General features: G+C 37.6%; 1 protein-coding gene across 2 annotated transcripts in view; it reads left to right on the top strand.

The window, feature by feature from the left end:
- Nucleotides 1–21,606, top strand: part of LOC139978511 (repulsive guidance molecule A-like) — a 49,841-nt gene extending 28,235 nt beyond the window's left edge. For both annotated transcript variants that reach the window (XM_071988798.1, XM_071988797.1), the window contains 2 exons: nucleotides 7,720–8,171; nucleotides 17,705–21,606. In XM_071988798.1, coding sequence (XP_071844899.1) covers nucleotides 7,720–8,171; nucleotides 17,705–18,406 — 1,154 coding nt within the window. In that variant the 3' untranslated portion in view covers nucleotides 18,407–21,606. The remainder of the gene's footprint in view (nucleotides 1–7,719; nucleotides 8,172–17,704) is intronic.
- The last annotated feature ends 1,860 nt before the right edge of the window (nucleotides 21,607–23,466 follow it).

Here is a 23,466-nt window from a genome sequence, read left to right as displayed (position 1 = left end):
ATAGGATTTGTATTATTTACTTTTCCCTGGAAGTGAAAAAAAAATCGAAAGTAGGAGCATTTTTGAGACGGGCTGATCATTCCACTCCCCACTCTCACCCTCACCCCACCCCACCCACCCGTCCCATTATCACATGTATAATGTTCAATTCCACCATCAGCTTGGATGACGTCAATCTGTATCAGAAGTGTTTACGCACCGTTGGATGGCAATCATATACATTGATGAATGCTATGATTGCTACATGTGCCATTTAGCATTCTTAATAGGAAATTTTCTCCAGTGACGGAAACATTCGATTTCAAGGATGGAGATTTAATGTTACAAAAATTCCTTGAAAATGGCAACATTTTCTTTAAAGTTCATTTCTTAGCCTTGAGGTATAATTTTCTTCATCGGTGATTTTGATTTAAAATAGCTCTTTCACTCCAGTCAGTACACCTCCATATACTTGTATACTTTACGTTGGGTTGTCGCCAATAAATCAATTTATCAAAGTGTCTTGCATTGCTTTCGCAATATATCATTTCTTCATATTGTTAATAGTTCAGGGACATTACTAAAGTTTTTCAAGAATTATTTAAGGACGAAATATTCTAAGACCAATTCTTATTGAGGACGTCTGATTTTCCAACAAAAGAACATTTTTGTGTAATCGTATCGACTTTGATTTTTTTTTATAATTTGGATTGATTTCAAGTATTCTCCCTATGGATATAATACTTGAATTTGATGATGACGTCAGCACCTCATGTAGAGTCGAATTAAATTCATATTTATCCATCGTATTATAATTGTAGTTATAAAAGCAACAGAACACCAAAGAAGGAATGACCAACAGACAACACAATGCATGATATACAAATTTACAATGCACTATATATATATATATATATATATATATATATATATATATATATACCGGTATATGTATATCAATATATATATTATATATATATAAAAGAAATAAAAAGCATCTTCGCACTTCCCAGAAGTTTTACACTATGGTTGTGGAACCGCTTGCAGGCGATCTATATATATATATATTTCTGATATGTTCTTTAATAGATTATGTGTGTATATTAGTGCGTGTAATGACACAAGTTGTGATATATGAGACTAACCAATCAATTATGCAAGAATGACTCTTTGAGCAAGAGGCATGGCTGCTTAAATTCACCAGGGGGTTCACAAGGGTATAGAGAGACAATTGGCGAATAAAAAGATCTAATTAAGCCTCAGTGACAATTTTCTGTTCTTAAGTTTCCAAACTTCAAGATACGATAGTGTGATACAGGTGTTATAGTGATACTCTGTTACATCTTACTGCATCTAATATACATACACCTGGAGCACTCATTCATGATTCATATCAAAGCAGGCAATTTTCGTACCTCAGCCGGCCATTTAATATTTCAACTATATTCCTTAGGGAAAGCCTAATTAGGGGCCCATTGCATTTTATAGAGTTCTTGTCGAGTAAACGTATAGTTGCTCCATCTAATTTCTCTAAACTGTTGCAAGTTATGAAAAGTTTGCTATGCTTCTAGCCGAGTCTCGCTTCCAAGGAATAATGAAAAAAAGGAACTAATTCCAATACGATGTTTTGTACACATAAGTTAGTCAATGTCTTGTGTCTTCCATTATTCATGTCGCCAGACGCAAGTCATTACAGATTTTAAAACACACGCTGGCCAAGCAAGCAAAATGTTTGCCAGTTTGGTGTACCTTTATGAAGTTATGTCAGTCTGTTAACAGAGTGTGTAACAGCATTATATTATATATATATGTATATATATGTATATATATATATATATATATATATATATATATATATATATATATATATATATATATATATATATATATATATATATGCACGTTTATACATCCGAAATACAACTGTGGTTGTGTTTATTATTGAAACTCGGCGCAATGGTGGGACTTAACATGTATACGTCTATTGCTCTCGCAGTAGGTGGGTAAGTTAGTAATCCATTGACGTAGAAACCAATAAGCATTGAGCTCTCAACCTTATATTCCTTGCTGTGAAAATATGTTTCCCGAACCACACGACTCGATGAATAAATTTGATCAAGTTCCGTGCTAGGCACAAACGGGAAGAACTGTTCCGCGCACAAAATCCTAAGTGGAATTGACACTTGGGGTATGCGTATAAGGCTTGATGGCCAGCTATCCGTATACTTAACCCGGCCAATTGACAAGCATGTCTGTGGCATTTTCTCTCCACCAGTTGTTACAGTTCACCGGTTTGTGAATGCTACTACTGGAGCTGCAACATTGGTATAACAACTTCCAGGTTGCAACAGCTTCCCCATGAGTGGAAGGCTTGTATAGGTCTCTCGTATTATTATGTTATAGGTCTATCTAGGCCTTATACTGAATGAATGAACGGTCCCTTTCACTGGATTACCTAATTAATGTATTTTAAATTTCAATCTAAAAGACACCACACCCTTCAAAAATGAAAGAAAGGTGTGTCCGTTAAACCATGCCATTCATTACCATATATACTCATATAGCAATATATGTGCAAGTTAGCACTGGGTGACATTACGTTGACATTTTGAAGCCTCTGCATGGTTACCATGGAGATTAATGATGTAATCATTTTCAGGCTTTTGGAGCTGACAAGTCTTTCGTTACGTTAGCTCTTTGGATATTTATACAACATTTTAATGATGTAAATGCCAAGTTTGGTTGAAGACATCAACTCGAATCACAAGGTGAAACATTGCCGTATAGTAAACAGAAGGTATACCGTATGTAGTTATAGTGGTAGGCAACTTAGGCTGGGTTTTGCTGTCAGCCTGACACTGTTCATATATATACAAGTACACTTAGTTGGTTCTATCCATTATGGCAGCATGTGTATACATACCAGTGACACATTCTCGGACATAATCTTAAATTGTTTTCATTATTCTCTTTCACCTTCACTCGTGCATAAACTATTACTATATCGATGTGACAATATTTTCCTTTCTTAAAGGTCATTAGTATACCTGCACCAAAGTTTAGCATATTGAAAATTGCCCCCCCCCCCCACCCCTACCCCTCCACTCGGTAATTTTATGGAGACTGATCATTTAAATTGTTCACACAAATACAGGCTTGTTCAATTAGGCTTCAATGAGATGTCTCAGTGAGTAATCTCATTGTGGCATCTCATCGTGAACTCTGACCTTTATTTAACTCATTAGCATATTTGCAGGTTGTAGGCTACTGATGATCTTTAAGGAAACATTCGGTTCAGAGGTTAGTTACTATTTCCGTGCTTGAATTCCCGATATACTTCAGACTCTCCCCCCCCCCTCACCCCCAAAAATGGGGTGAAAAAACTGAGTACCATATTCGTTTTGTCTTTTTTAATTAAAATAAAACAATTGTCTACTCTTAATTAAACATTGCTACCAAAAAAGTAATCAAAAGTAATAAACTTGATTATAATTAATTAAACTGCAAATTGCTCGAGAAGACTAGTTATTATATCTACCAAGAATTATCTACTAACGTTTTCACACAAACTGCTTCAGTAGGTTGTTGGTGTGAGTGGTAAAACTTCGAGCCCAGAGCATTCAGCCAGTATTCAATAGGTGACCTCGCCAAATTGCGTGTTCTAAAAAAAAGCCCCTTATTAAAGTTGGAACGTTCTTGTTTCCGATATGATAAAAAAGAATTGTACATATAGAATGCGTGGTTCCTCGTATATGTCTTCACATACATTTATTTATAGATCTATTTGAAACAAAAAATATTAACCATATCAAAGATTATGTCAACATAGTTGGACCTGACGGCATCCTTCCCATGCTCTACCTCCTCCCCCATCCCCATCCACCGCCCCCCCCCCCCCCTCTTACGCACTCCATAACATCCACCACTTCATACTGTTCCTTTAAGGCCACATTGTGTCAGTCATATTCACGTCTAACTATTTTACTCCACGTGTGAAGTAACCACGGTTTTTTATTGGCAACACCCACGAATACAAACCTTCTATTGCCGATAAGTATATAAACTAAGTCTTGGGTCGTTCAATACAAGGTATTCATCGATAGTACCAGTAAGTGACACCTTTCCCACTCGTCGCCAAAGCGATTCATTATTTTCAAAGCTTGAACCGTGTCGTTCTCGTCAAATCCCTATATGCTTTCTAAAGAATCTTCACAAAACCGGGGAATCAATTGTATGGAAACAAATCACCTTCGGGCACCCTGCAGCCCTCACCACTAAAGAAAACACTAGAATAAGCGCTAGACATACCTGATTTTTAATAGAAAAGAAAGCTTTTCTCCTGCTTTTTTTTTCAAGGCGAGGTTTTAATCCCAAAATTCGCCTGCAGTACTCATTCACTTATTGAATTTTCTTTCTTTAGTCGTCGCGAGGTATTTAAAGAGGTTTGTTTTTGCCGCTCTCTGTTCGATAAAAGTAATAAGAATAAAACAAATATAGTACTAATGATCAGCAAGAGGTTAACTTAATTGAGGAATCAAACTTTTAATTCATGTCAAAAATTCCAGAATTTTTTTACAAATATTTTTATTAGTTAATCCTGAATTCTATCGTTGATATGAATTAAAACTGTTTTAAGTGTTTTTCTAAAGACCCTTTGACTTGATTTTTGTAAAATTAGGATATTAATTATTACTTCCATAATAACGCAGTTCATTAGCTTAAAAATAGCAAAGCTTAAATGTCATCAGTACTGTCAATAATTGAGGCTCAGATTTAAAATTTAAAATTTTGCTCCATTTACCTGAAATTAAAAAGTACCGTATCAATATTGGCCTCCAAATATTAGCATACATAAAGCTTTCAAAATAATCTCCCCTTGGAGGCTAGGATACTCCATATTATTTTCAGATATATTATTTTCAGATAGAAAGATATGAGGAATGAGGGTTTAAGAAATTATAAACATTAAAAAAAAATACTTTTGAGGGTGTCAGTAAAAATGTCTTCCTTAATTGTGCGTGACCAACATTATAATATTTAAAAGTGTCTGCATGGTTGACGAAATTCTTAGGATCGACTAGGATAATGAATTAATCCCTTAATCAACTCTTCCTTTGTTTCAAAACTTGGAGAAAGTGTCTCACTTGGACCAATTGCAATCTTCTTTTGAGGACTTCTTTTAATTAATATATTATTTATTATTGATTAAATTATCGTACGTTGGCAACCAACACGAGAGAAATATGCTTTTAAGTGAGAGAGATAGGCCTTTAGTGACGTCACTGCTATGATTTAAGAATTAACTAAACGGGAATTTACTACAATTTACTCATTATAACTGTCTCACCTATATCTACATGTGGTCTTTACTCAATAGTTATATGCGCTTCAATCCAAATAGCCTTCACTTTTGATTCTTTTGTTTGTTAATGTAACGTACGATACTTTACTGTAGTATTAGTATTTATTTCGCTATTTTTACATTCATCATATTGAAGATGATGAAGTTTTTAAAGTCGTATTTTCATCAAATAAACATTTTCTTCAAGTTCACTGTAACAAGGTAAAAATGCTCAATCCTATAGCAATTCAGATCTTTAGATCGACGAATAGTCATGTCTTCATAATCTTCAAATAACCTTCATATGGTGAAAACGTCTTCTAGCGGATGGGGGGGGGGAGGGGCGCTGGTCTAAGTTTAATCAACTGCAATTTTATTTTTAAACTCCGGTAGATTTAGTAGAAACACAAAAACGCGTTGTGGACATTCATAGACACGTCTTTATAATCTTAACTATCATTATTAAACTCATTCCGGAATAAAATCTCGAAACAGCAATTCCTTAATTATTCTCATAATCCCCCAAAACATATACGACTGATCATACTTACCTGTCTCCAATCAACGAATGTACTGCAAACGCTTCTGAATGATTTGGGAAGAAGAGGAAGTGGGCGGTGCCCCGGGGTTAAAGTTGGCGGTGCCCCGGGTCATAGGGGGCGTAGTGCTTAGAAGTTGCCAATTATTGTAGGTGATGGGAGATGGAGTGTATATTTTGCGGAGACAGGTAAGAGAGGAGCCAAGGCGTCCAATGCCTTTCTCCTTTTGCCGAGAAAGCTTTCTATTACATAATCTCCTCTTGGTAGCTCATAAGATCTATAGAAATTATTTGGTATTTGCAATATAACATTTATCATGTTTTCGAGTCAGGTTTATTATCCCGCAAGTGTCTGTCTGTCCGTCTGTCATCATCGTATATCTACAAACCTCAAGATGCTCCTTCATTTATCCTCGAGACTATATCATACACGTATACGGAGTTTGCTTTTCATAATATCATTCCGTTCCAAGAGGATTTACATTTCCGTATGTACTTTGTATATTATTATCATGTACCTCAAAGCGTTATACTCTAAAACGGGGGAGAGATTTCACGATTTTCTTGTTCATACTCCAGAGCAAGAAATTGGAAAAAAAATGCGGCCTAGGTTTTTGTTTGATTAGATTTCTCAAGATTTACCCTGGGCTTAGCTTAGGGCATGCAAATTCAATTAGTGTTACCGTTCATTTGGATACCCCTACCGGCTTTCCTTTTTTTTTCTCTCTTTTTTTTTCTTCCTCCTTTCGCTTGCGCGTAAGAACATATCCGTGATCACGCTATATGCAGCTAGCTTGACTCAATTCTATTCTGCGCGTCATTCGTGCACTTCGTTCTGAGGCGTGTTTTGCTCTTACCATGTTCAATGACAGCTCCCAAGCTGGCTCATGCACTGGCGTATCAATTCATTATATACTTCTGTGGTAGTCGGCAAGCGTTCAAGCGTTGAATAAATACTGAATATATATATATTTATAATATGTCACGTGACATGTAGGGACAACCCATGGGTCGTGCGATAGGGGATTGCCATTCCTACCAAGCCATGGGTTGGTGGTCGCCAAGAGGATTTGGAGTCCTCTTGTCCGTACTTGTAGAAGGGAGTCTCACAAGCCAGAGATTTGTAATTTCTAGATTTATTTCACTCTTCAGTTGCCCGTCTTCTCGCAGCAACTGCGCCCTCATTATACCGTGTCTAGACCACGTGGTAACCTGTTAACATTGTCCTCTTCAGGTGAACCGCCGTGAAAAGGGGGGGGGGTGGCAATCAGTACATTCCATGATGTGCCCTCCCCACCCCCCTACCTCTCGTTTTGAACCCTTAAAGTATTGTACCCCTTGAGGAATCGCTTGCACTGCATTGGGTAAATAGATATTGACGATAAAGTTTTGTTTAATCAGGTGCAATCCGATTTGGATCACAATTTTGAATTTGAAAAGTTTATGAGTTATATTCCTTCCGTCTTCACACGCGCATGCCCGAATTGGTCGATACCCGTATCGTCTGCACTGTTTTTATTTTCGAGTATTGGTATTATTTATCACTATAAGTAACTACTTCAGGTCTCCGTTTCAGACCCAATCGGCAGTTCAATGTCGTTCATGTGTAAATTTTGGAACGGTAATTGGAATCTGGTTTGAACGGTAATTGGAAGCTGAACTTGTAGATAATAAATATATCTTTATCAAGATGTCACTGCATCTGTCGTCGCCAAAATATTTTGTTACACGAGATACCCCATTATACTATATATAAGGGAATGTATTATGTGATATGTTTCACTTAAACGTAACGTAACAATATCAATGTGATTACAATGTATATTCTTTAAATGTGATTTTCTCTTTTTGTTTGCGACAGGTCGGGGTCAATGTCGTCTTAAAGACTGTTCAGCCCAGTATTCGAAGGAATCTACTCACCTCACCGGACAAAACAGACAAGCCTGCAAGGCGGTGATTCGTTTTAAGGATTGCGTGGATGGTATCGATCCCAGCACGTGCCGTGGAGATTTGACCTACCATTCAACTATGACGATTATACCAGATCTTATGAAAAGTTATTGTGCAGACACCAGAACAGTTACGCCAGAGGTGCCGACCCACACTACGGAGTCCAGTATGTGCCGTTGGAAGGGTACGAACAATTTTCGACATTGCGGCCTCTTTGGTGACCCGCACCTCAGAACTTTCGATGACACGTTTTTAACATGCAAAGCGGCCGGGGCCTGGCCATTAGTATTTAATGAATACTTGGCCGTCCAAGTTACGAACGTACCACTCACACATGGACAAGGTGCTACGGCTACATCCAAGGTAAATATATATTTTTTTAAATTCCATCTCATTCCAATCTTCAACGCCAAATTTCACAGGGTTTGATCAGCGACGTACACTGAATTCAAATATGTGATGGGGGGGGGGGGGGGTGATTCGAAATTCCCACTACTAATTTAGGCAAGGGCACGAACTTTTATGGGAGGGCGCCCTTGGCACGGAGGATTCGTCTAATGCATAAATACGTTCCCCTGCTAAACGACTTGATTCCCGACTGACGAATGGGGTATGGGATGGCGCATTTGCGCACGCCACTGAACTCGGTGACCCTTTTGGCGTACCATGTCCTCTAATTGCGTGAAAATATGACGTTGCAATTACGTGTGAATTTCATTGTACCAAAAAAGGGGGGGGAGGTTAAGAACTCCCACAAAGAAAAAGCTAATTCGTGCCATTTGACCTACATTTTCGGCCTATGTTTGTGGTGAAGTGGTCGCTACAGCGCGTTGACGCGTGTGAGTTTTAATTTAACAGATTATTACGAGGGTTCATACAAGTGGGGGGGGGGTATATTGGGGAACGACGCAGGGGTGGGGTGGTTAAAGGGGAGCAAGAAGACAACAGTCGATATTAACAGTCGATTACCTTCATTCGTCCTGATATAAGCAAGACTTAGTCAATTATGTTAGTTTGTACTTTGTTCTTTTAGAACATTATTTTTTCATTCCTATCAGTGCAAGCTTACATTTTCTTCCACTTTTATTTGGGGTAATTACCCACAAGACATCGGAGGCTCATCAATGAAATAGTTGAACTCTGTAGTAGTTTAACGCACACACACAATCACACACACGCATCAATATGCTAGCTCTTCAGAATTTCAGAATCGACACAGAGAGATCAATAGGAATTTATTGTGCACTGAAATCATCTTAAATCAGAGTAAAGTAGAAGTAAAATTAAAAACAAAATAATGTATCGGATAGTTTGACCTGAAGATCAAACGTCATGCATGCACCTTGCCATTTAAAGGAGTATTGTAAATATGAAACATAATTTCAAGTTAAGTTAACACTCATGTCAGACAAAAGGAACGTGCTCTTTGACGTATATCAATGAATCGCCTAAAGTCATTCATGACTATAATGTAATGAACTCATTTATACGTCATCGAATCGTCCGATTTAACAGCAAAATTTTACCACATTTACAAACAGCCAGGCTAATTTATATTATTTAATACCATACGTTTACCCTTATACTTATGTGGAAACGAAAGGCAACCAGATTGGCCATGATAAAAAAAACATATAAAGTGTATGACTGCAGTGTAGTGGAGACTATGGAGTATGCCTTCGCATGGATGCTGAAAAACAGACACAAGTGTGCTTGGAGAGGCTATCGCCTGGGAACAAGTATAGTAGCACGCCTTTCGATGGAAAATTCAATATTTAGCAGATCCTCGACGAAGAAAAATCACGTAAGGTGTTGTGTTATCCAATAACTTAGCAAAGATTGACAATTCAGTGCGGGAAGCAATGTTACCATAGCAACGGAATTTCCATAAGGTTTTGAACAGGTCCCGGTTATTGACCGCCCCAACGTGCGTGGATTTCGTGCGTTGAGTAATAAGCTTTATTATTAGAGTCTATAGCCAAGAAGAATTTTTGTGATTCCTTTGGGAGAGAGAGGGGGGGGGGGTTTGACTGATGTCTTTTTAAGTTTCTTGCTTGTTAAGAATGGGATCTTGGCTTCAATGAATGAATGTGACCACGTAGAAAAGCAAACAAATCCAACCCTTACTGGCTGTTACGCCATGGAAAATATGTTAACCTATTTCAGAGACAAACGTAAAATATCATTTTATGATGATCAATGGACTTGAAAGCATAACATGCTCTTCACGAAATGTATACGTCGTTATATAGTACGCTTAGGAAACACAATAACAAAATGGAGGACAAGCTTTTATGAAGAAATGTCCTTCATTTGGACCGTATGGACTGGTTGCCATGTTATACTATTCCATGCACGAGTTCTACCTTTTATACGAGTACCCATTGCGTTCTGTCCTTACCTGCCTCCCACTCTCCCACCCCAACGACCCCCTTCTCTTCTTCATTTACATGTATGACCTATTTTTGGTTCTTGTGTACCCCAAACTTCATCTATTGACAAAGGGCGCTAACAAAGAAGGGACGCCCTATAAAAGGGACGCAGCCTCAAGTTGAGCAATTTATGTGAAGTGAATTTTAAGTCACTTGTGTACTATATATGTCGACAAGCCTGTCCTCATCGATATTGTTGCACTATTTAAATAGACGTACTTTACACTGAAGCCAGTAACATTTGACCTTTTTGCAGAGGGCATCATCCAGTTTATGTGCTGTGACTGCTGTCCTCATTACTAGGGAGTAGCTACACCGATGAAACAATTCAAGCCTACATATGTATGCCAAATTGTAGGCCACATATTAACCATCATTGCTACAACACTTAAATTGGTGCAATTACTGTATGTTGTCCCCAAACGCGTACCGGTAATCATTGACCTTTAACAGAAGGAACCCTTCTCCCGTCCCACCCCACCCCAGCCCTCCACCCGCCCGGCGCCTCTAGACGGTGCACCGTTAGAGATACCAGATCTATAGAGACACTATATGAGAGGGTTTCTACCCCTCTCTTCACTTAGATTTGATTCTCGCGATCTTTTTATAACTTGCTCACGACTGATATTGTAAAATTGGTTAATTGATGTTATTACCGAATGATAATAATGGGAAAGAATGTCACCTTCACTTTGAATGTTAAGCAGCATAAAAAATAAAAAAATAAGAAAAAAACTGCGACTTATCCGAGACTATGCCACTGTGTAAGAGATTGATACATACTGATACTATAGCTACTGTATATACACTTGTGAACGCGAATATGAAAACAAGACTCCAAAATTAGCATGTCAACTGACATGTTGTTTCTGTCTCTGATATGCTATTATAATGCAAAAACAGTATACGTTATGTCATGTTCATGTTTATTTTCTCAACGTGTTAGGGTTGCCCGTTTCCTGCTCTAGGTCAATATTTTTAGCAATTTCTCACGTCTGATTGGTCGTAACTTTTAAAAAAAGAAAAGAAAAGCGACCCGCAAACTACCCACATGCCTCGTTTGTAACTTGTTATAAAGAATCGTTAATGCCTAATGAATCAACTGGAGCAGGCCGCTCGCTCGTAAATCCACCTCGTAAATATTGCGGTGAAGAAATATCACTGCGCTAAGGCAAAAAATTTGAGGTGTACGTGCTTCTGGTTACAACATTATTTTTGCTCTTCGAAATTCCTGCAAGCAGTTAATCCAAAAGGGCTTTGCAATAGGTTGCGATCCTTGCTGCCTAGGCTAAAGAAAACACACTTGGCCGCTATAAAATTCAACACCTCGCAGGGACAGTTTCTAATGAAAGCCGTTGTGGTCGGTTGCGATGCTGGGCTTTTTTTTATATATATTTTTTTATTCTTTCTCTTTTCTTCTGTCGTTTGGTGGGTCGGCGGTGAAATCAGTTAGCATCGTGTGGAATGAAATCACAGTAAGGGGTTTGTATCCCCGATGAAAACAGCTTAGCTGGTTATATGTAGCAGCAGCCCACAGATAAACGGACGATAGTTTTGTATGGAATCTTCTCTGTCAATGGCTTTGCTTTGGTGTATTAAAGAGGGTAAATAGTTTAGCATCCATAATTTGACATTAAGAAAACCTCTGACTGAAAAGCTATCCTAGACCCTACAGTATTATTTTATTAATAATTTTATTAATAATGTGTAGGGTATGGTACTTGGGTAAATTTAAAGTTTATCAGGAGGAACTCTTGTACTAGATATGACATTTATATTTATCAGATAATATGTCACAGTATCATCTCAAACGATATTAATTTAACGACAGATTGAATTAATGCAGAAAAGTATAGAAAACCCTCTTTTCATGTATTACAACAGTTTAGTGCAAGAATAAATGCATCACAGGAAAGTTCTGACCTTATATAGGCCTACCCCCCTTGTCTATATAATTGGCCTCAACATTTTTCAGATGAGCGTTTCCGATGATAGTGTTTCAATCATTTGCATATCTGAACATCGGCACACCGGCTCGAAGACGGCGCGCAGTTGGCTCTACCGGTAGCCATTTATGTCTCAGCCCCCCCCCCCCTCCTCCGGTTCACTATATCGCAGCCTTTTGCGTATTCTCATTTTTAGACACATTTGCAAAGAAACGTTTCCTAGTCTGTTTGTTCTTCTGTGTTTTTTCTTCTGCTTCCCTTTTTTTTAAGCTGTTTTGTTTTATGGTCGGACACATATCAAGATGTTTATACCCCTGCTCAAATTACCCTATCAGCTCATGAAAATTCATCGCGATCGTCTCTGTCTTGTATAAATTTCATGAAGTGGAAAAGGGTAAGTTGTTTTCGTGAATGAATTTAATGAAATTCAAACAACAAATCACGTTACACAAACACAACTGTGCGTGAACAGACGTGAAGGGGAATTATAATATTGCATGCAGATGAAATGTGATTCAAGGCAAGCTTTCTCATGCATTCGTATTTGTGTGTGTTTGTGTATGTTAGCGTTTGTTTTGTTTGCGTGTGTGTGTGTAATTAATTTAATTAATCAATTATTGTTTCACCGATGAAAAATAAACAAACACTGTGCAATAGTTCGATAGACTTAATATTTAATAGAAATCATTCTACAAATCTTCTTCGCTTTTACCTTTAATATATACTGCATATACAAATGCCTATATGTTAGAGATATGCTTCTTTCTTCTTTTTTTTGTCGCTCGTAATTTGACCCATTCAAGCTCATATATACCAATATTTCTTTCGAAGAGAAAGAGAAAATCTCTCCTTTGGGTCGTACTTCGGCCATATATAGTTTATGGTTCAACAATCGCTTTACCCTGTTCACAACACCGAGCTATACAACTGCGCGGTTCTGCTCCGCATTTCGTTCTTTACGACGTTACTAATTCATACAATGCTGTGAAAAACAATTGGCAGGAATTAGGTAAGGTTATAAGGGGAGCTGGGAACCGCGTCCAAGAATCATCTCTGTATCACGACGTGACCAAGTAATTTCCAGTTCTGTGTGACCCTTGACCCTTCGTTGTTATTTCATCTGACTATTGGCTTCAAGTTGGGAATTGGGTATGATGAAGGCAGGCAAGAATCTTAAAAGGCAAACCGCTGTCGCCCCAAGCCCTGCGTTTTTCTGGAATGACGTTTTCATCGGTACTTATACCCTGTCCATGGGAGCAAAATGCTATACCTAGCCGGCGGGAACTTATCTTTTTCTCCCTCTCCACCTCTCACTTTCTCCCTCTCACTGTCTTTCGGTCTGATCTCGCACCGCTCGCTTGCAGTATATTAATTCAATAGTGCGAGATGCGTTTGTCGGCTTAACATGAATACTATGGAAGATAGCTCATGGCGTAAGCCCAGCGGTCTTGTTAACCGTTTCGTGTGTATTTTACATCATTGTCGCGTGCTCAAGATGGGCTGTTATTGTGCAATGAATTCAATTATTAAATACCGCTGCATGGCTCATAAGAGGCAAATATGAAGCCTAGTCAAATGTGCTTGATTTTGACTGCTGGTCGTAAGCCCAGCCGTATATACATACATATAGATATATAGTTGATCCGTATTACTTAAAGTTCCGCAATTGCTCACTCATGCTTTAAAAACCAATCTTGAAATTTAATTTCATTCTCACGTATGAACCTACTATAGGCTATATATATAAATATACTTGAAACACGAATATAGCGTACACATGAAAACGTGCTGCTCCAAAGCGGGTACGCACATTTTTTAATCAATTTTCCGTGCACTTGTGACAGAGAGAGTGAGAGGTGGAGAGAGAAAGGGTTTAGCCTGTATGTTATAAGCCTAACGGCGTAGTAACATGCCGTGCTCCAAGAATGTTGGAAATGGACGATGGTTCTTCTCCCGCTGAGGGAACCGATTATCTGCACAAAAGAAGCAAATGGCCTTCACAATGAACGCTGTTGACTTTTGGCACGTTTAGATACTGCCACTTGGTCCTCTGGTACACCCCCCCCCCCCCCACAAAAAAAAAAATACAAGAAGAAAATCCAGTTTTCCGGACATTCAGCTTTCAAAATATGCTGGTGTGCTCCTTTAAGGCCGAATTGATGATGACGCCGGCTTCCTCTGTGCACAAAACCTAAATATTAGTCGTAATACATAGTTGGATAAGTTCAAATAACATTACCAAAAACATGTTCTTTGAACTTCATTTAAACAAAAGAGCATAATTGGATAATGTTCAACATCATTGGACCTTGACAAATGTGCAATGAATCGTATTCATGTCACGTGCATGAGGCCATACAAATCTTACGTTATTTCTCTATTGAGTTGTGTTTTACGTCTGAGGAACTGACCGAATGGTCTGTCCGTTAGATCATGGAGTTCTGTTTATAGCTCCATGGTTAGATTAAGGAGTCCAGCCACTTCAGTTAATGTGCCTTTGGTGTTTAAAAATCGTTTCTTACGAATTAAATGTGCTGTATCTAGAAATTAAACTCTGGACTCATAAGCAGTGTTTTTTAGCGGTCTGTCGAAAGTTTCTTTTGTGCCTAATGTCATCCCTTCAGGACAAGCTACACTCTCGGAATATATATAACAGTTCCAATTTATAAAGTGACAATTTTTTGTCGAGGGTAGACGGTGGGGGGGGGGTAGTAGAATAAGGGTAGATATTGGGACACGACAAGGCTTATTGCCGTATGTATCATAGTGATGATACATGACATTGACAGCATGTTGGAAACGGTGCAAAACATAGTGGATTTCATGTTAGACATACATATAGCAAGTTCTTGTAGATCGTTGAGGTGGGGGCGGGGGGTTGCTCATAGGGTCACATGCCCTACGACCGTATGGTTTTCTTGCACGTTTCTGCGATGCAATCGTGCACGGCTATTTCATGACGCTTTTCATTGTTAACCTATGCTAAAGTATATAAACGACCATAAAAATGGATTGAAGGCCAGTATGTAGACTTTAATTGTATCATTAATATAAAACCACGAAATATACATCATTTGAAGACTTCAGCAGCTATGTAGAGCCTAGTTTCCTTTACTAGTACGCGCATATCGAGAGCACACAACAGTAAAGTATATGTGTATGCAAAAGTAAGTAATGAAGATGACACAGTATACCGATATGGCAATGTATGTAATGTATGGAAATGGCTAATTCTGCCCGGATAGATACAAACTCTATCGTTTTAACTCTCGTATTGACAATATATTCACACATGCAGGCCGACTTTTAACTCCAAGGCGTAATGCGCGGTTTTTCTCCGTTGGTTGCTCTACGCGTCAAAGAACTCATTAACCCGTATAAATATCGTCCGTGATGGCTAACCAACCATACACGCAAAGGCACAACATATATACGTAAAATTTCGAATTTTGTGCGTATCGCTGGTCAACTCTAAGAAACTTTAAAAACCTGCTTAGATCAGGCTCATGTATATGGTAATCATAAATATAGGTGTTGATCCTCGGTGTCTCGTGCTCGAGATCTTGGGTTGTGCCAAGAATGTTTACTCGTCACTTAAACCGTACAACAAACATAGATTACGTGGACGAGTTCTATAAATAAGCTGCTTGCATGTTTCCTTATTTAATAACAAACATCGGCGCCCCAAGAGTTCGCATTAATTTGTATAAATAAGTCCATGAATAAATGCTATCACGATCTTTCTCACTTGATTTCACAACAGTTTTACTTGTTTAATTTCGTCTACAGTTCTTTTTAACCTTTTGTGTTCACTTCTGTTTCCCCTGTCTTTACTGACTTTTAAAAACTTTTATATCTGTAAGCGAATATTTGGTAGAACCCTTAGTCAATATATATATATATAAATATATGTATATAAATATATATATATATATATACATGCATACATACATACATGCATACATACATGCCGTTTGTAATAATTTGTACTAGAATCCGCCTGTATTCCGACTGTAGGTGCCAGTAGGCCTATTTTGTACACAGTCTGCATTCAATTAAACAACTTCTGTTTTGATCATCCGAATTGTATGCATTTGTAGTGAATTGCACACGCATTTAGCACACACACGTATTGTGCACTGTGAACGCGCGTCGTACTCGGCTTATAGAACAAGTGCTTTTCACCTGTCGCTTCTACTTAATTTTGGTGATTCAATCAGCTCTTCCCCTTCCTGCGATTTAGTTAAAGTATTTTCGTCTACTTCCGTACGTTCTGAAAGGAGCTGCGATGCGAGAGAGTGTGAAGTAATTTTCGCTGATCTGCAGTAATCGATAAAATCGATCTAGCTAATCGTAGCCTTTAGTCAGGAAGACCGCACAGCCAGCCAAAACATTAACGAACTGATAAGGGAGAGCATTATTAGTTACGCACGCGTTTTACGATGAAGAAGATGGCGCTATGCATGTTTTTGACAGATACTAGGAATATCTACGCGATTAGAATATATTCGGGACCAGCGAATTGTATGCAAACAATGCTTACAAATTGGATTCGTTTGGAATCGACACTACGAGGCAAAACAAGAAAGTAAATACTCACCCCAGGCTTGTGGATGGGGGTGGTGGATGGATGCAAAGGACATTGTGTGTTACTTATATATACGACTAAATGCTAAACTATAGAATAATATTTAATTCATAAATTTAATGAATCATAACTTGTCTTCCCCATTCATCCTCCTTAAAATTCCTTGAGTGTTACGTTCGGAGCAACATATCGCATGACGAGTTGTCTGACGTCACACCGAATAACGTTCTCTGATTGACAGGCATAAAGAAATACCTCAAAGATCTGCCTAACAATGTGGCACTTATTTTCTTCTTCTCTCTGTCTCTCTACTATTTTTACGTGAAGATAATCATGACTCAGGAAGAAGACAAAAGAAATTCATTATATTATTTCACAACTGTTTGGTTTGAAAATTTATTTTTAAGATCCTTTGAGGTTTTAAACAATATTGCCAAAAAAAAATATGTCAATAGTTTAGACAGCAGAACGGAACATTTCTCTTCCTGTTAACCTGCACAGTACGAAACATTTCCTCGATACATACAAGTGTATGGCATCGTACACGCGAGACCTTTGATATTTACAAGAGTATCTGTTGTACGTTTGAATTAATACGCCTAATCTGAACCAACTAGCAAAATAAAGGAATCACAGACAAAGTAATAACAAGAGGGGAGAGTGATGTTCTAACAAAGATTTCTGAACTGTAGCCAAACATACAATACTTTTTTACTCACATGTTTACCAATCCTTTGGAAATCAATTATCTGACTGTAGTCACAAGTTGATATCAAAATGTTCGACTCATTTATGTTAAATTGTGGCTAAAACTGCTTGTTTACTCTTCCTTCCAAGATCACAATCAATGAAATGATTATCTCTGTTATTGCTTTCCCTGTTCTTGCCGTTGATGATGTATTTTATTTATCATTTTGTCTTTAATTTCAGTTGGTCGTCATCATAAAAGAAAATGTACCGTGTACGGAGAAGAAGATGTACGAAGTTCGATCTGGTTCCTTACCAAACACATTTATCGACGGGAGCAGACGGTCGGGAACCGTCTCCATAACAACCAATATACCAGGAGAACATATCGAGATTCATATTAAGCACATCGCTACCATCATCATTGTCAGGCAGGTGGGCAAATACATAACATTCGCTATAAGAATGCCCGAGCAACTCATTCGCAGCCGTGGCATGAACGACATTCAGCTCTGCGTGAAAGGCTGCCCTGAGTCAGAGAGGATAGCGTATGCAGACTTTTTAGTACAGACGAGAATGGAGGGTAAATCTAGCGAAGGTTTATCTGTGAGGGATAACTTTGCATCAATAAGAGACAATGCTGTCTCAAAGTGCCGGAAAGCTGGTGTCATAGACGTTTACTTGGATTCGTGTGTGTTTGATTTGATCACCACGGGGGATTCGAACTTTACAAAAGCAGCACAAAGCGCCCTCAGTGACATGAAGCTTTTGAACCCAGAGGCTTCCTCGTTATTACGTAATAGGACTAGTGTCTTTGAACAAGATAATGTTGTATGGAGGCTTATATATGGTAATGCTGCTCCATCAAGGACTATCTCGCGGTCGACACTTTTTTACCAACTTATGATCGTCTTCGCTTTAACTTTTTTTATTCGATATTTATGATTGGTAATTCCGATCAGATATTTTACAATGTACCGCAGAAAAACCCAACCCAAGTTGAGCTTACCATCTCATCCGAAGAGGACTCATATTTCGATATAAATCGTTAAAAGGATTCTTCTAATAAGATATCTGTCTCACGATTATCCTCACGAGAAACCAAAGTGTGTAGTATACGTTCCAAACGTTCGCCTTTTTTTATGAATTTAACAATTTTCACCCAATTACCTGCACTGTATGAAGCTGAAGAAGAGATATCCGTCCTAGAAACCTACATTTTCGTCGGAAGAAGATCTACTGAAATCGAAGGGAACGAAAGTCATCTTTACCGCGATAACCGTTGTTTGGCGGTTTCCCAGTTATTCGGTTTCACTATCTTCCGACAATATTGAGATTTTGCAGCTTTTAACGATTTGTAGTATGGCTATCATTTGTCGTACACATGCATTCATTGTGTATCTCTTTACGTGACATGTTCAGTTATACCGGGTATCTATATTTTGGTGCTGCAATGCAATATACACTGCAGATACACAAACCGAAAGGGTGAAGGTGTATTTTAAAGGAGAGGTGGTGACATTGATGCATACGATGACTCACCTCCCCTCCCCCCCCACCCACCCACCTCCCCCATCCTCTTTTTTAGCCCTACAGATTACAAGCAGATAAGAAAAATCCTTTCCAAAGTCTTGAACAAGTCTAATAAGGGCTTTAAAGACCTTTAGCAATTGAATGTTTAATATTATTCTTTATTTAACTACAATTAGAAACGACAGTGATTATTCGTTGTCTAAGAAACGAAAGAGAATTATCTTGTTTTCGTTTCATTTCTTTGGGGAGGCGGGGGTGTGGGGGGGGGGTCATTGCAAGCATCGCTATGTATAGCTGAGAGAATTTGAAAGGGCCGGCATTATTAAACAGCTTCTATTTAAAAGGCGTCATTATTGCTCCCTAATATGCTACAAAAGTGAACATTTTGGTCACTCAAGTTCATATTTTTAACAAGTGCTTACTATCCTCCACAAAGGTTTTGTTTGTGCATTACCGAGAAAATTAATTACCCAATTGAACACTCCTCAAATCTAGAAATGATTCCGAGGATCAAAAACCGACGGGAGAATGCCTTTTTGAAAATCCGTAAGCAATAGTGGTGATATTTCAGCACCATTTGTGTGTAAGTGATAGCAATTAAACGTTTCAACGCTAACCAAGAATGCACAACACTATAGAAGAGACGGTCAGGCAGGCGAGGAAAGGGAAGGGGGAGAGGGATGGGGAGGGGGATGGGGCGGGGGAAGGGGGAGGAGAGGGGAGGGGGGCGTGAGGCACATCATAACAGTAACAACAAAGTTGTATAGCTTAGCATCAACCAGGGAATATCCGTTCTCTATTAGATTTAAAATTTAGTGCATTTACTTAATGTGTAACTCACATAATCTGCATCGTTAAACTGTGAAAGGTTGGAAAAACGACAGAACGGAGGGGAACAGCTAATGGGTTAACGGAACGTGAATGGGGGGGGGGGGACTTACAAACCCACAGGCTGTTTTCATTGATCCATTTTGTTTCCATGGAGAATGCATTGTTCAGGAACCAATGTCCTATATAAACATGGAATGTTCTTGTGTCCACATGTCACACGGCCAAGGCGCCATTTTTGTTTGGTGTTATCCTGCATTCAATTTGTATCGATAAATATATTTAACTGTACACTATTTTAATTTAGGCTGTTGGACTCTCATGAGGGAGGGGTAGAGGGGGGGGGTGTGGCCACTATGAGACTGAAGGGATTTTCTGTTCTTTTTTTTAAACTCATATTGAAACAATTGTTAAACAAAATGCAAAACTTGTAAAATGTTAAATCTGTATAATTAAGTATATAAATATATATATATATATTATAATCTTATTTACCGCTTCAATGTGTAAAATGACTCAACGTCCATCATACACAAAGATGTTATATCAAGTACCAAATAGCCTACCAGAAATTTCTTCTGCAAATGCTGTATGCGTATTTTTTATTTTGTTTTTTATTTTAATTATTTGTAAATACGTTCTAAAACATAAATGTATGCGTATTCAAAAGAACAAAGAAATACGACAGCTATTTCATGTCTGTTCTTATTTCACAGTATTTATTTCTGCTCAAAACTTCGGCTTAATATAAAAATACTTAGACGTTTTTCTTTGCTTTTGTGGGTCAAAGGTCAAAGGTTACTCGAGCAACTCTTCGATCATTAATGCCATGAAGTTCCATGCGCATGATCAGATTTTGAATTATTGTACAAAATAGTCGTAAATATGTTATATTGATATTACCAAGTAAAATGTTAAGATGAATTTCACGAATCCCACCTTAATTGTTTTATACACATAGCTTCAAAATGTGATTTGCTTCCAATAGCCATGCAGCATCAAATTGAAATTGTATGATTTATAACTAAAAAAAAATATATTTGTCGTGCTAAAGTTAAGGAGTTTTTTAAGTTCAATTTCACGATGAGAAAATGTTCGATTAAAAGTAGGTGTAAAATAAATTTCATAAAGGAGAAACATTGAAGCTTTGCTATTAGTTATTCTTAAATGAAAAGCGTCCACGGAACCCGTGTAAAGAAATCTTCTCGCGTGATTTGACGTCAAAGCTTCCAATCTGTTATTATAGTGTCTTCATGTTGTGGGCTATAGCATTCGAAGAATGTTTTTCAATTGCTGCATTTTGAGAATATTAATTAAAGTATAAGTGTTTTCTTACGAGCTTACAAAAAATATGATATGTACAAACGTCGATAGCTTCCAAGTTAATGTATACCTTTATTAGGAATATCTGGGAAGAAATGTTAGTTGCATACCACCACCACACATGGGATCGGTTTCGCGAAGTTGTGGGATGAACGTTATATTGCATGGGGAACGAACACTTTTTGTGCATATGAGCTAAGTATAACGTGACGTAAAGGATGTCAATATGCCATGGTCCATTAAATGGACATTTTGTGTATTTTCATGATAGAGAAAATGTTGTTAATTTTCTTAACAAGAATTGGTCAGAATATAGACAATTTGAAATAATTGATTACAATCGATATTATTCGCTGAGATGTAATTTTCATGAAAAATGTATATTGGAACAAATACTGTACATTTGAAGAAAATGTGTACCCGCTGGTTCTAAAATAAATATTTTATGAAACTGTTTAAAATTTCTGTCCTTGTTACTTTTGAAGTCCAATAAATCAAATCAATGCAGGCAACCTCACGCACAAACACATACTATAACACAATCCGGCTTCTAGCTAAAAAGTATAATGGAACCTAATCATCTGAATACATTCACATTGCATGTTGGGCAATCTACTTCCTTCCAGGAGTATAAGTTGAGCATGGCAAATTATTGTAAAACAGCATTCCTTTATTAACATGAATAATGAATTAATGGAGGATAGATAGAAGCACATCCTTGCGGCTGGCTCATATACATAACAGCTTAACAAGTATAGGCTATTACAGCAAACCTATAGGCCTCCTCTATGTATGGTAACCGGCACTTTGCCAAATTGGGTCCCATCCTTAGCTAAAAGCATATACACCAGTACGCTACCTTTTTGGTAAGGTCATGTGTTAGCATTATGTTCCCCTTCTAAGGGAATGGTGATACACTCCTGACGATGGTCACACATCTACAGTCTCGATGCAAGGGGACTGAGGTTGAGAGCGGATCAGTCGGTTTGTTATTTGGTTTTTCGAGCCCAGGTTCTTTCCTGGGTGACTCTTCTTCAAAAGTATTCTGCCTATTAATATATACATAGTAGCGACCATGTCATATAATCGTTTTGCATACTTCCCCAACCTAAGTTCACCCTCCTGTGCCTCAACACCAAGCGCCCCCCCCCCTCCCCGTCCAGTCACCCCTTCACCCTCATACACACACACCTTTTCATAATAACCCCCATCCCACAACAAAACTTTTTATGTCATATATGAAATTTCAATATATAAGGTAATTCTCTGGCCATCGATGTTCGTGAAGTTTGCATTATTTACACGCAGTTTACATAAGTTTACGGAGGGGAAAATGAATAGATTTTCGTTTCCTCAGTGTAAAAGCAAATCGAATTGACGCATCGAGACATCTGTAATGAAAAAAATAATTCCCAAGTAGCTTACAAAAATCTTATTCCATTCGCGAAAAAAAAACACTTTTAATGTTCTATCACACACAAGGCTGAAGACTTGAAGAAGTCTAAATATGACATCATCGTGGTACACATAATGAAAGAATTTTAATGGTTTTTCGCTATAGCTTACAATGTTTAATTTCTGCAAACAGAGATTGGTTTTGCAAGTGTTGAATCTAAAATATTAAACATTGAAGGCTTTTCCTCCTAGTGCATTGATAGTAATATATAATAGAGTATACCGTCAATATATATATATATATATATATATATATATATATATATATATATATATATATATATATATATATATAATAATAATAATATATATATATATATATATATACATATACATATATATATATATATATATATATATATATATATAATTTAATATATATATATATAATATATATATATATATATATATATATATATGTATATATATATATATATATATATATATATATATACATATATATATTTAGTTATTTAATATTTATTTATTTATGCTCGGCGACGCAGTGTCAAGTCTAGTCCAGATATCTTCAATGTTCGTGTGTATACATAAAAAGGCAGTAAGCAAGTTGTGTATTGTAAAAATATCGCTCTTCGGCCTTTTGGCTAAGATCGAATTTCGCAAATCTTGCAACAAAATTCAACGAGTCTTCCCTTCGATAGAGTGTGACCAATCATCGTCAAGGATCTTCGGCGTGATTGATATGAAATGGATCAGGTTATTGCCATTTGGGTAGAAGTCAGCAAGTTGTCGTTATCGCAAAATGATCATATCAACCTCCCCCCCCCCCAACCCCCGCCTTCCACTAGCATTACGATATATGGTTTCTTCGGTCTGTTGTCGTTTACTTTGAAATTTCATTCTTA

This window comes from Apostichopus japonicus, chromosome 13 (assembly GCF_037975245.1).
Source record: "Apostichopus japonicus isolate 1M-3 chromosome 13, ASM3797524v1, whole genome shotgun sequence".
In the NCBI taxonomy this organism is placed as follows: Eukaryota; Metazoa; Echinodermata; class Holothuroidea; order Aspidochirotida; family Stichopodidae; genus Apostichopus; species Apostichopus japonicus.
Note: the sequence above shows the minus strand (reverse complement) of the source record. Positions and strands in the feature narration are given on the sequence as shown.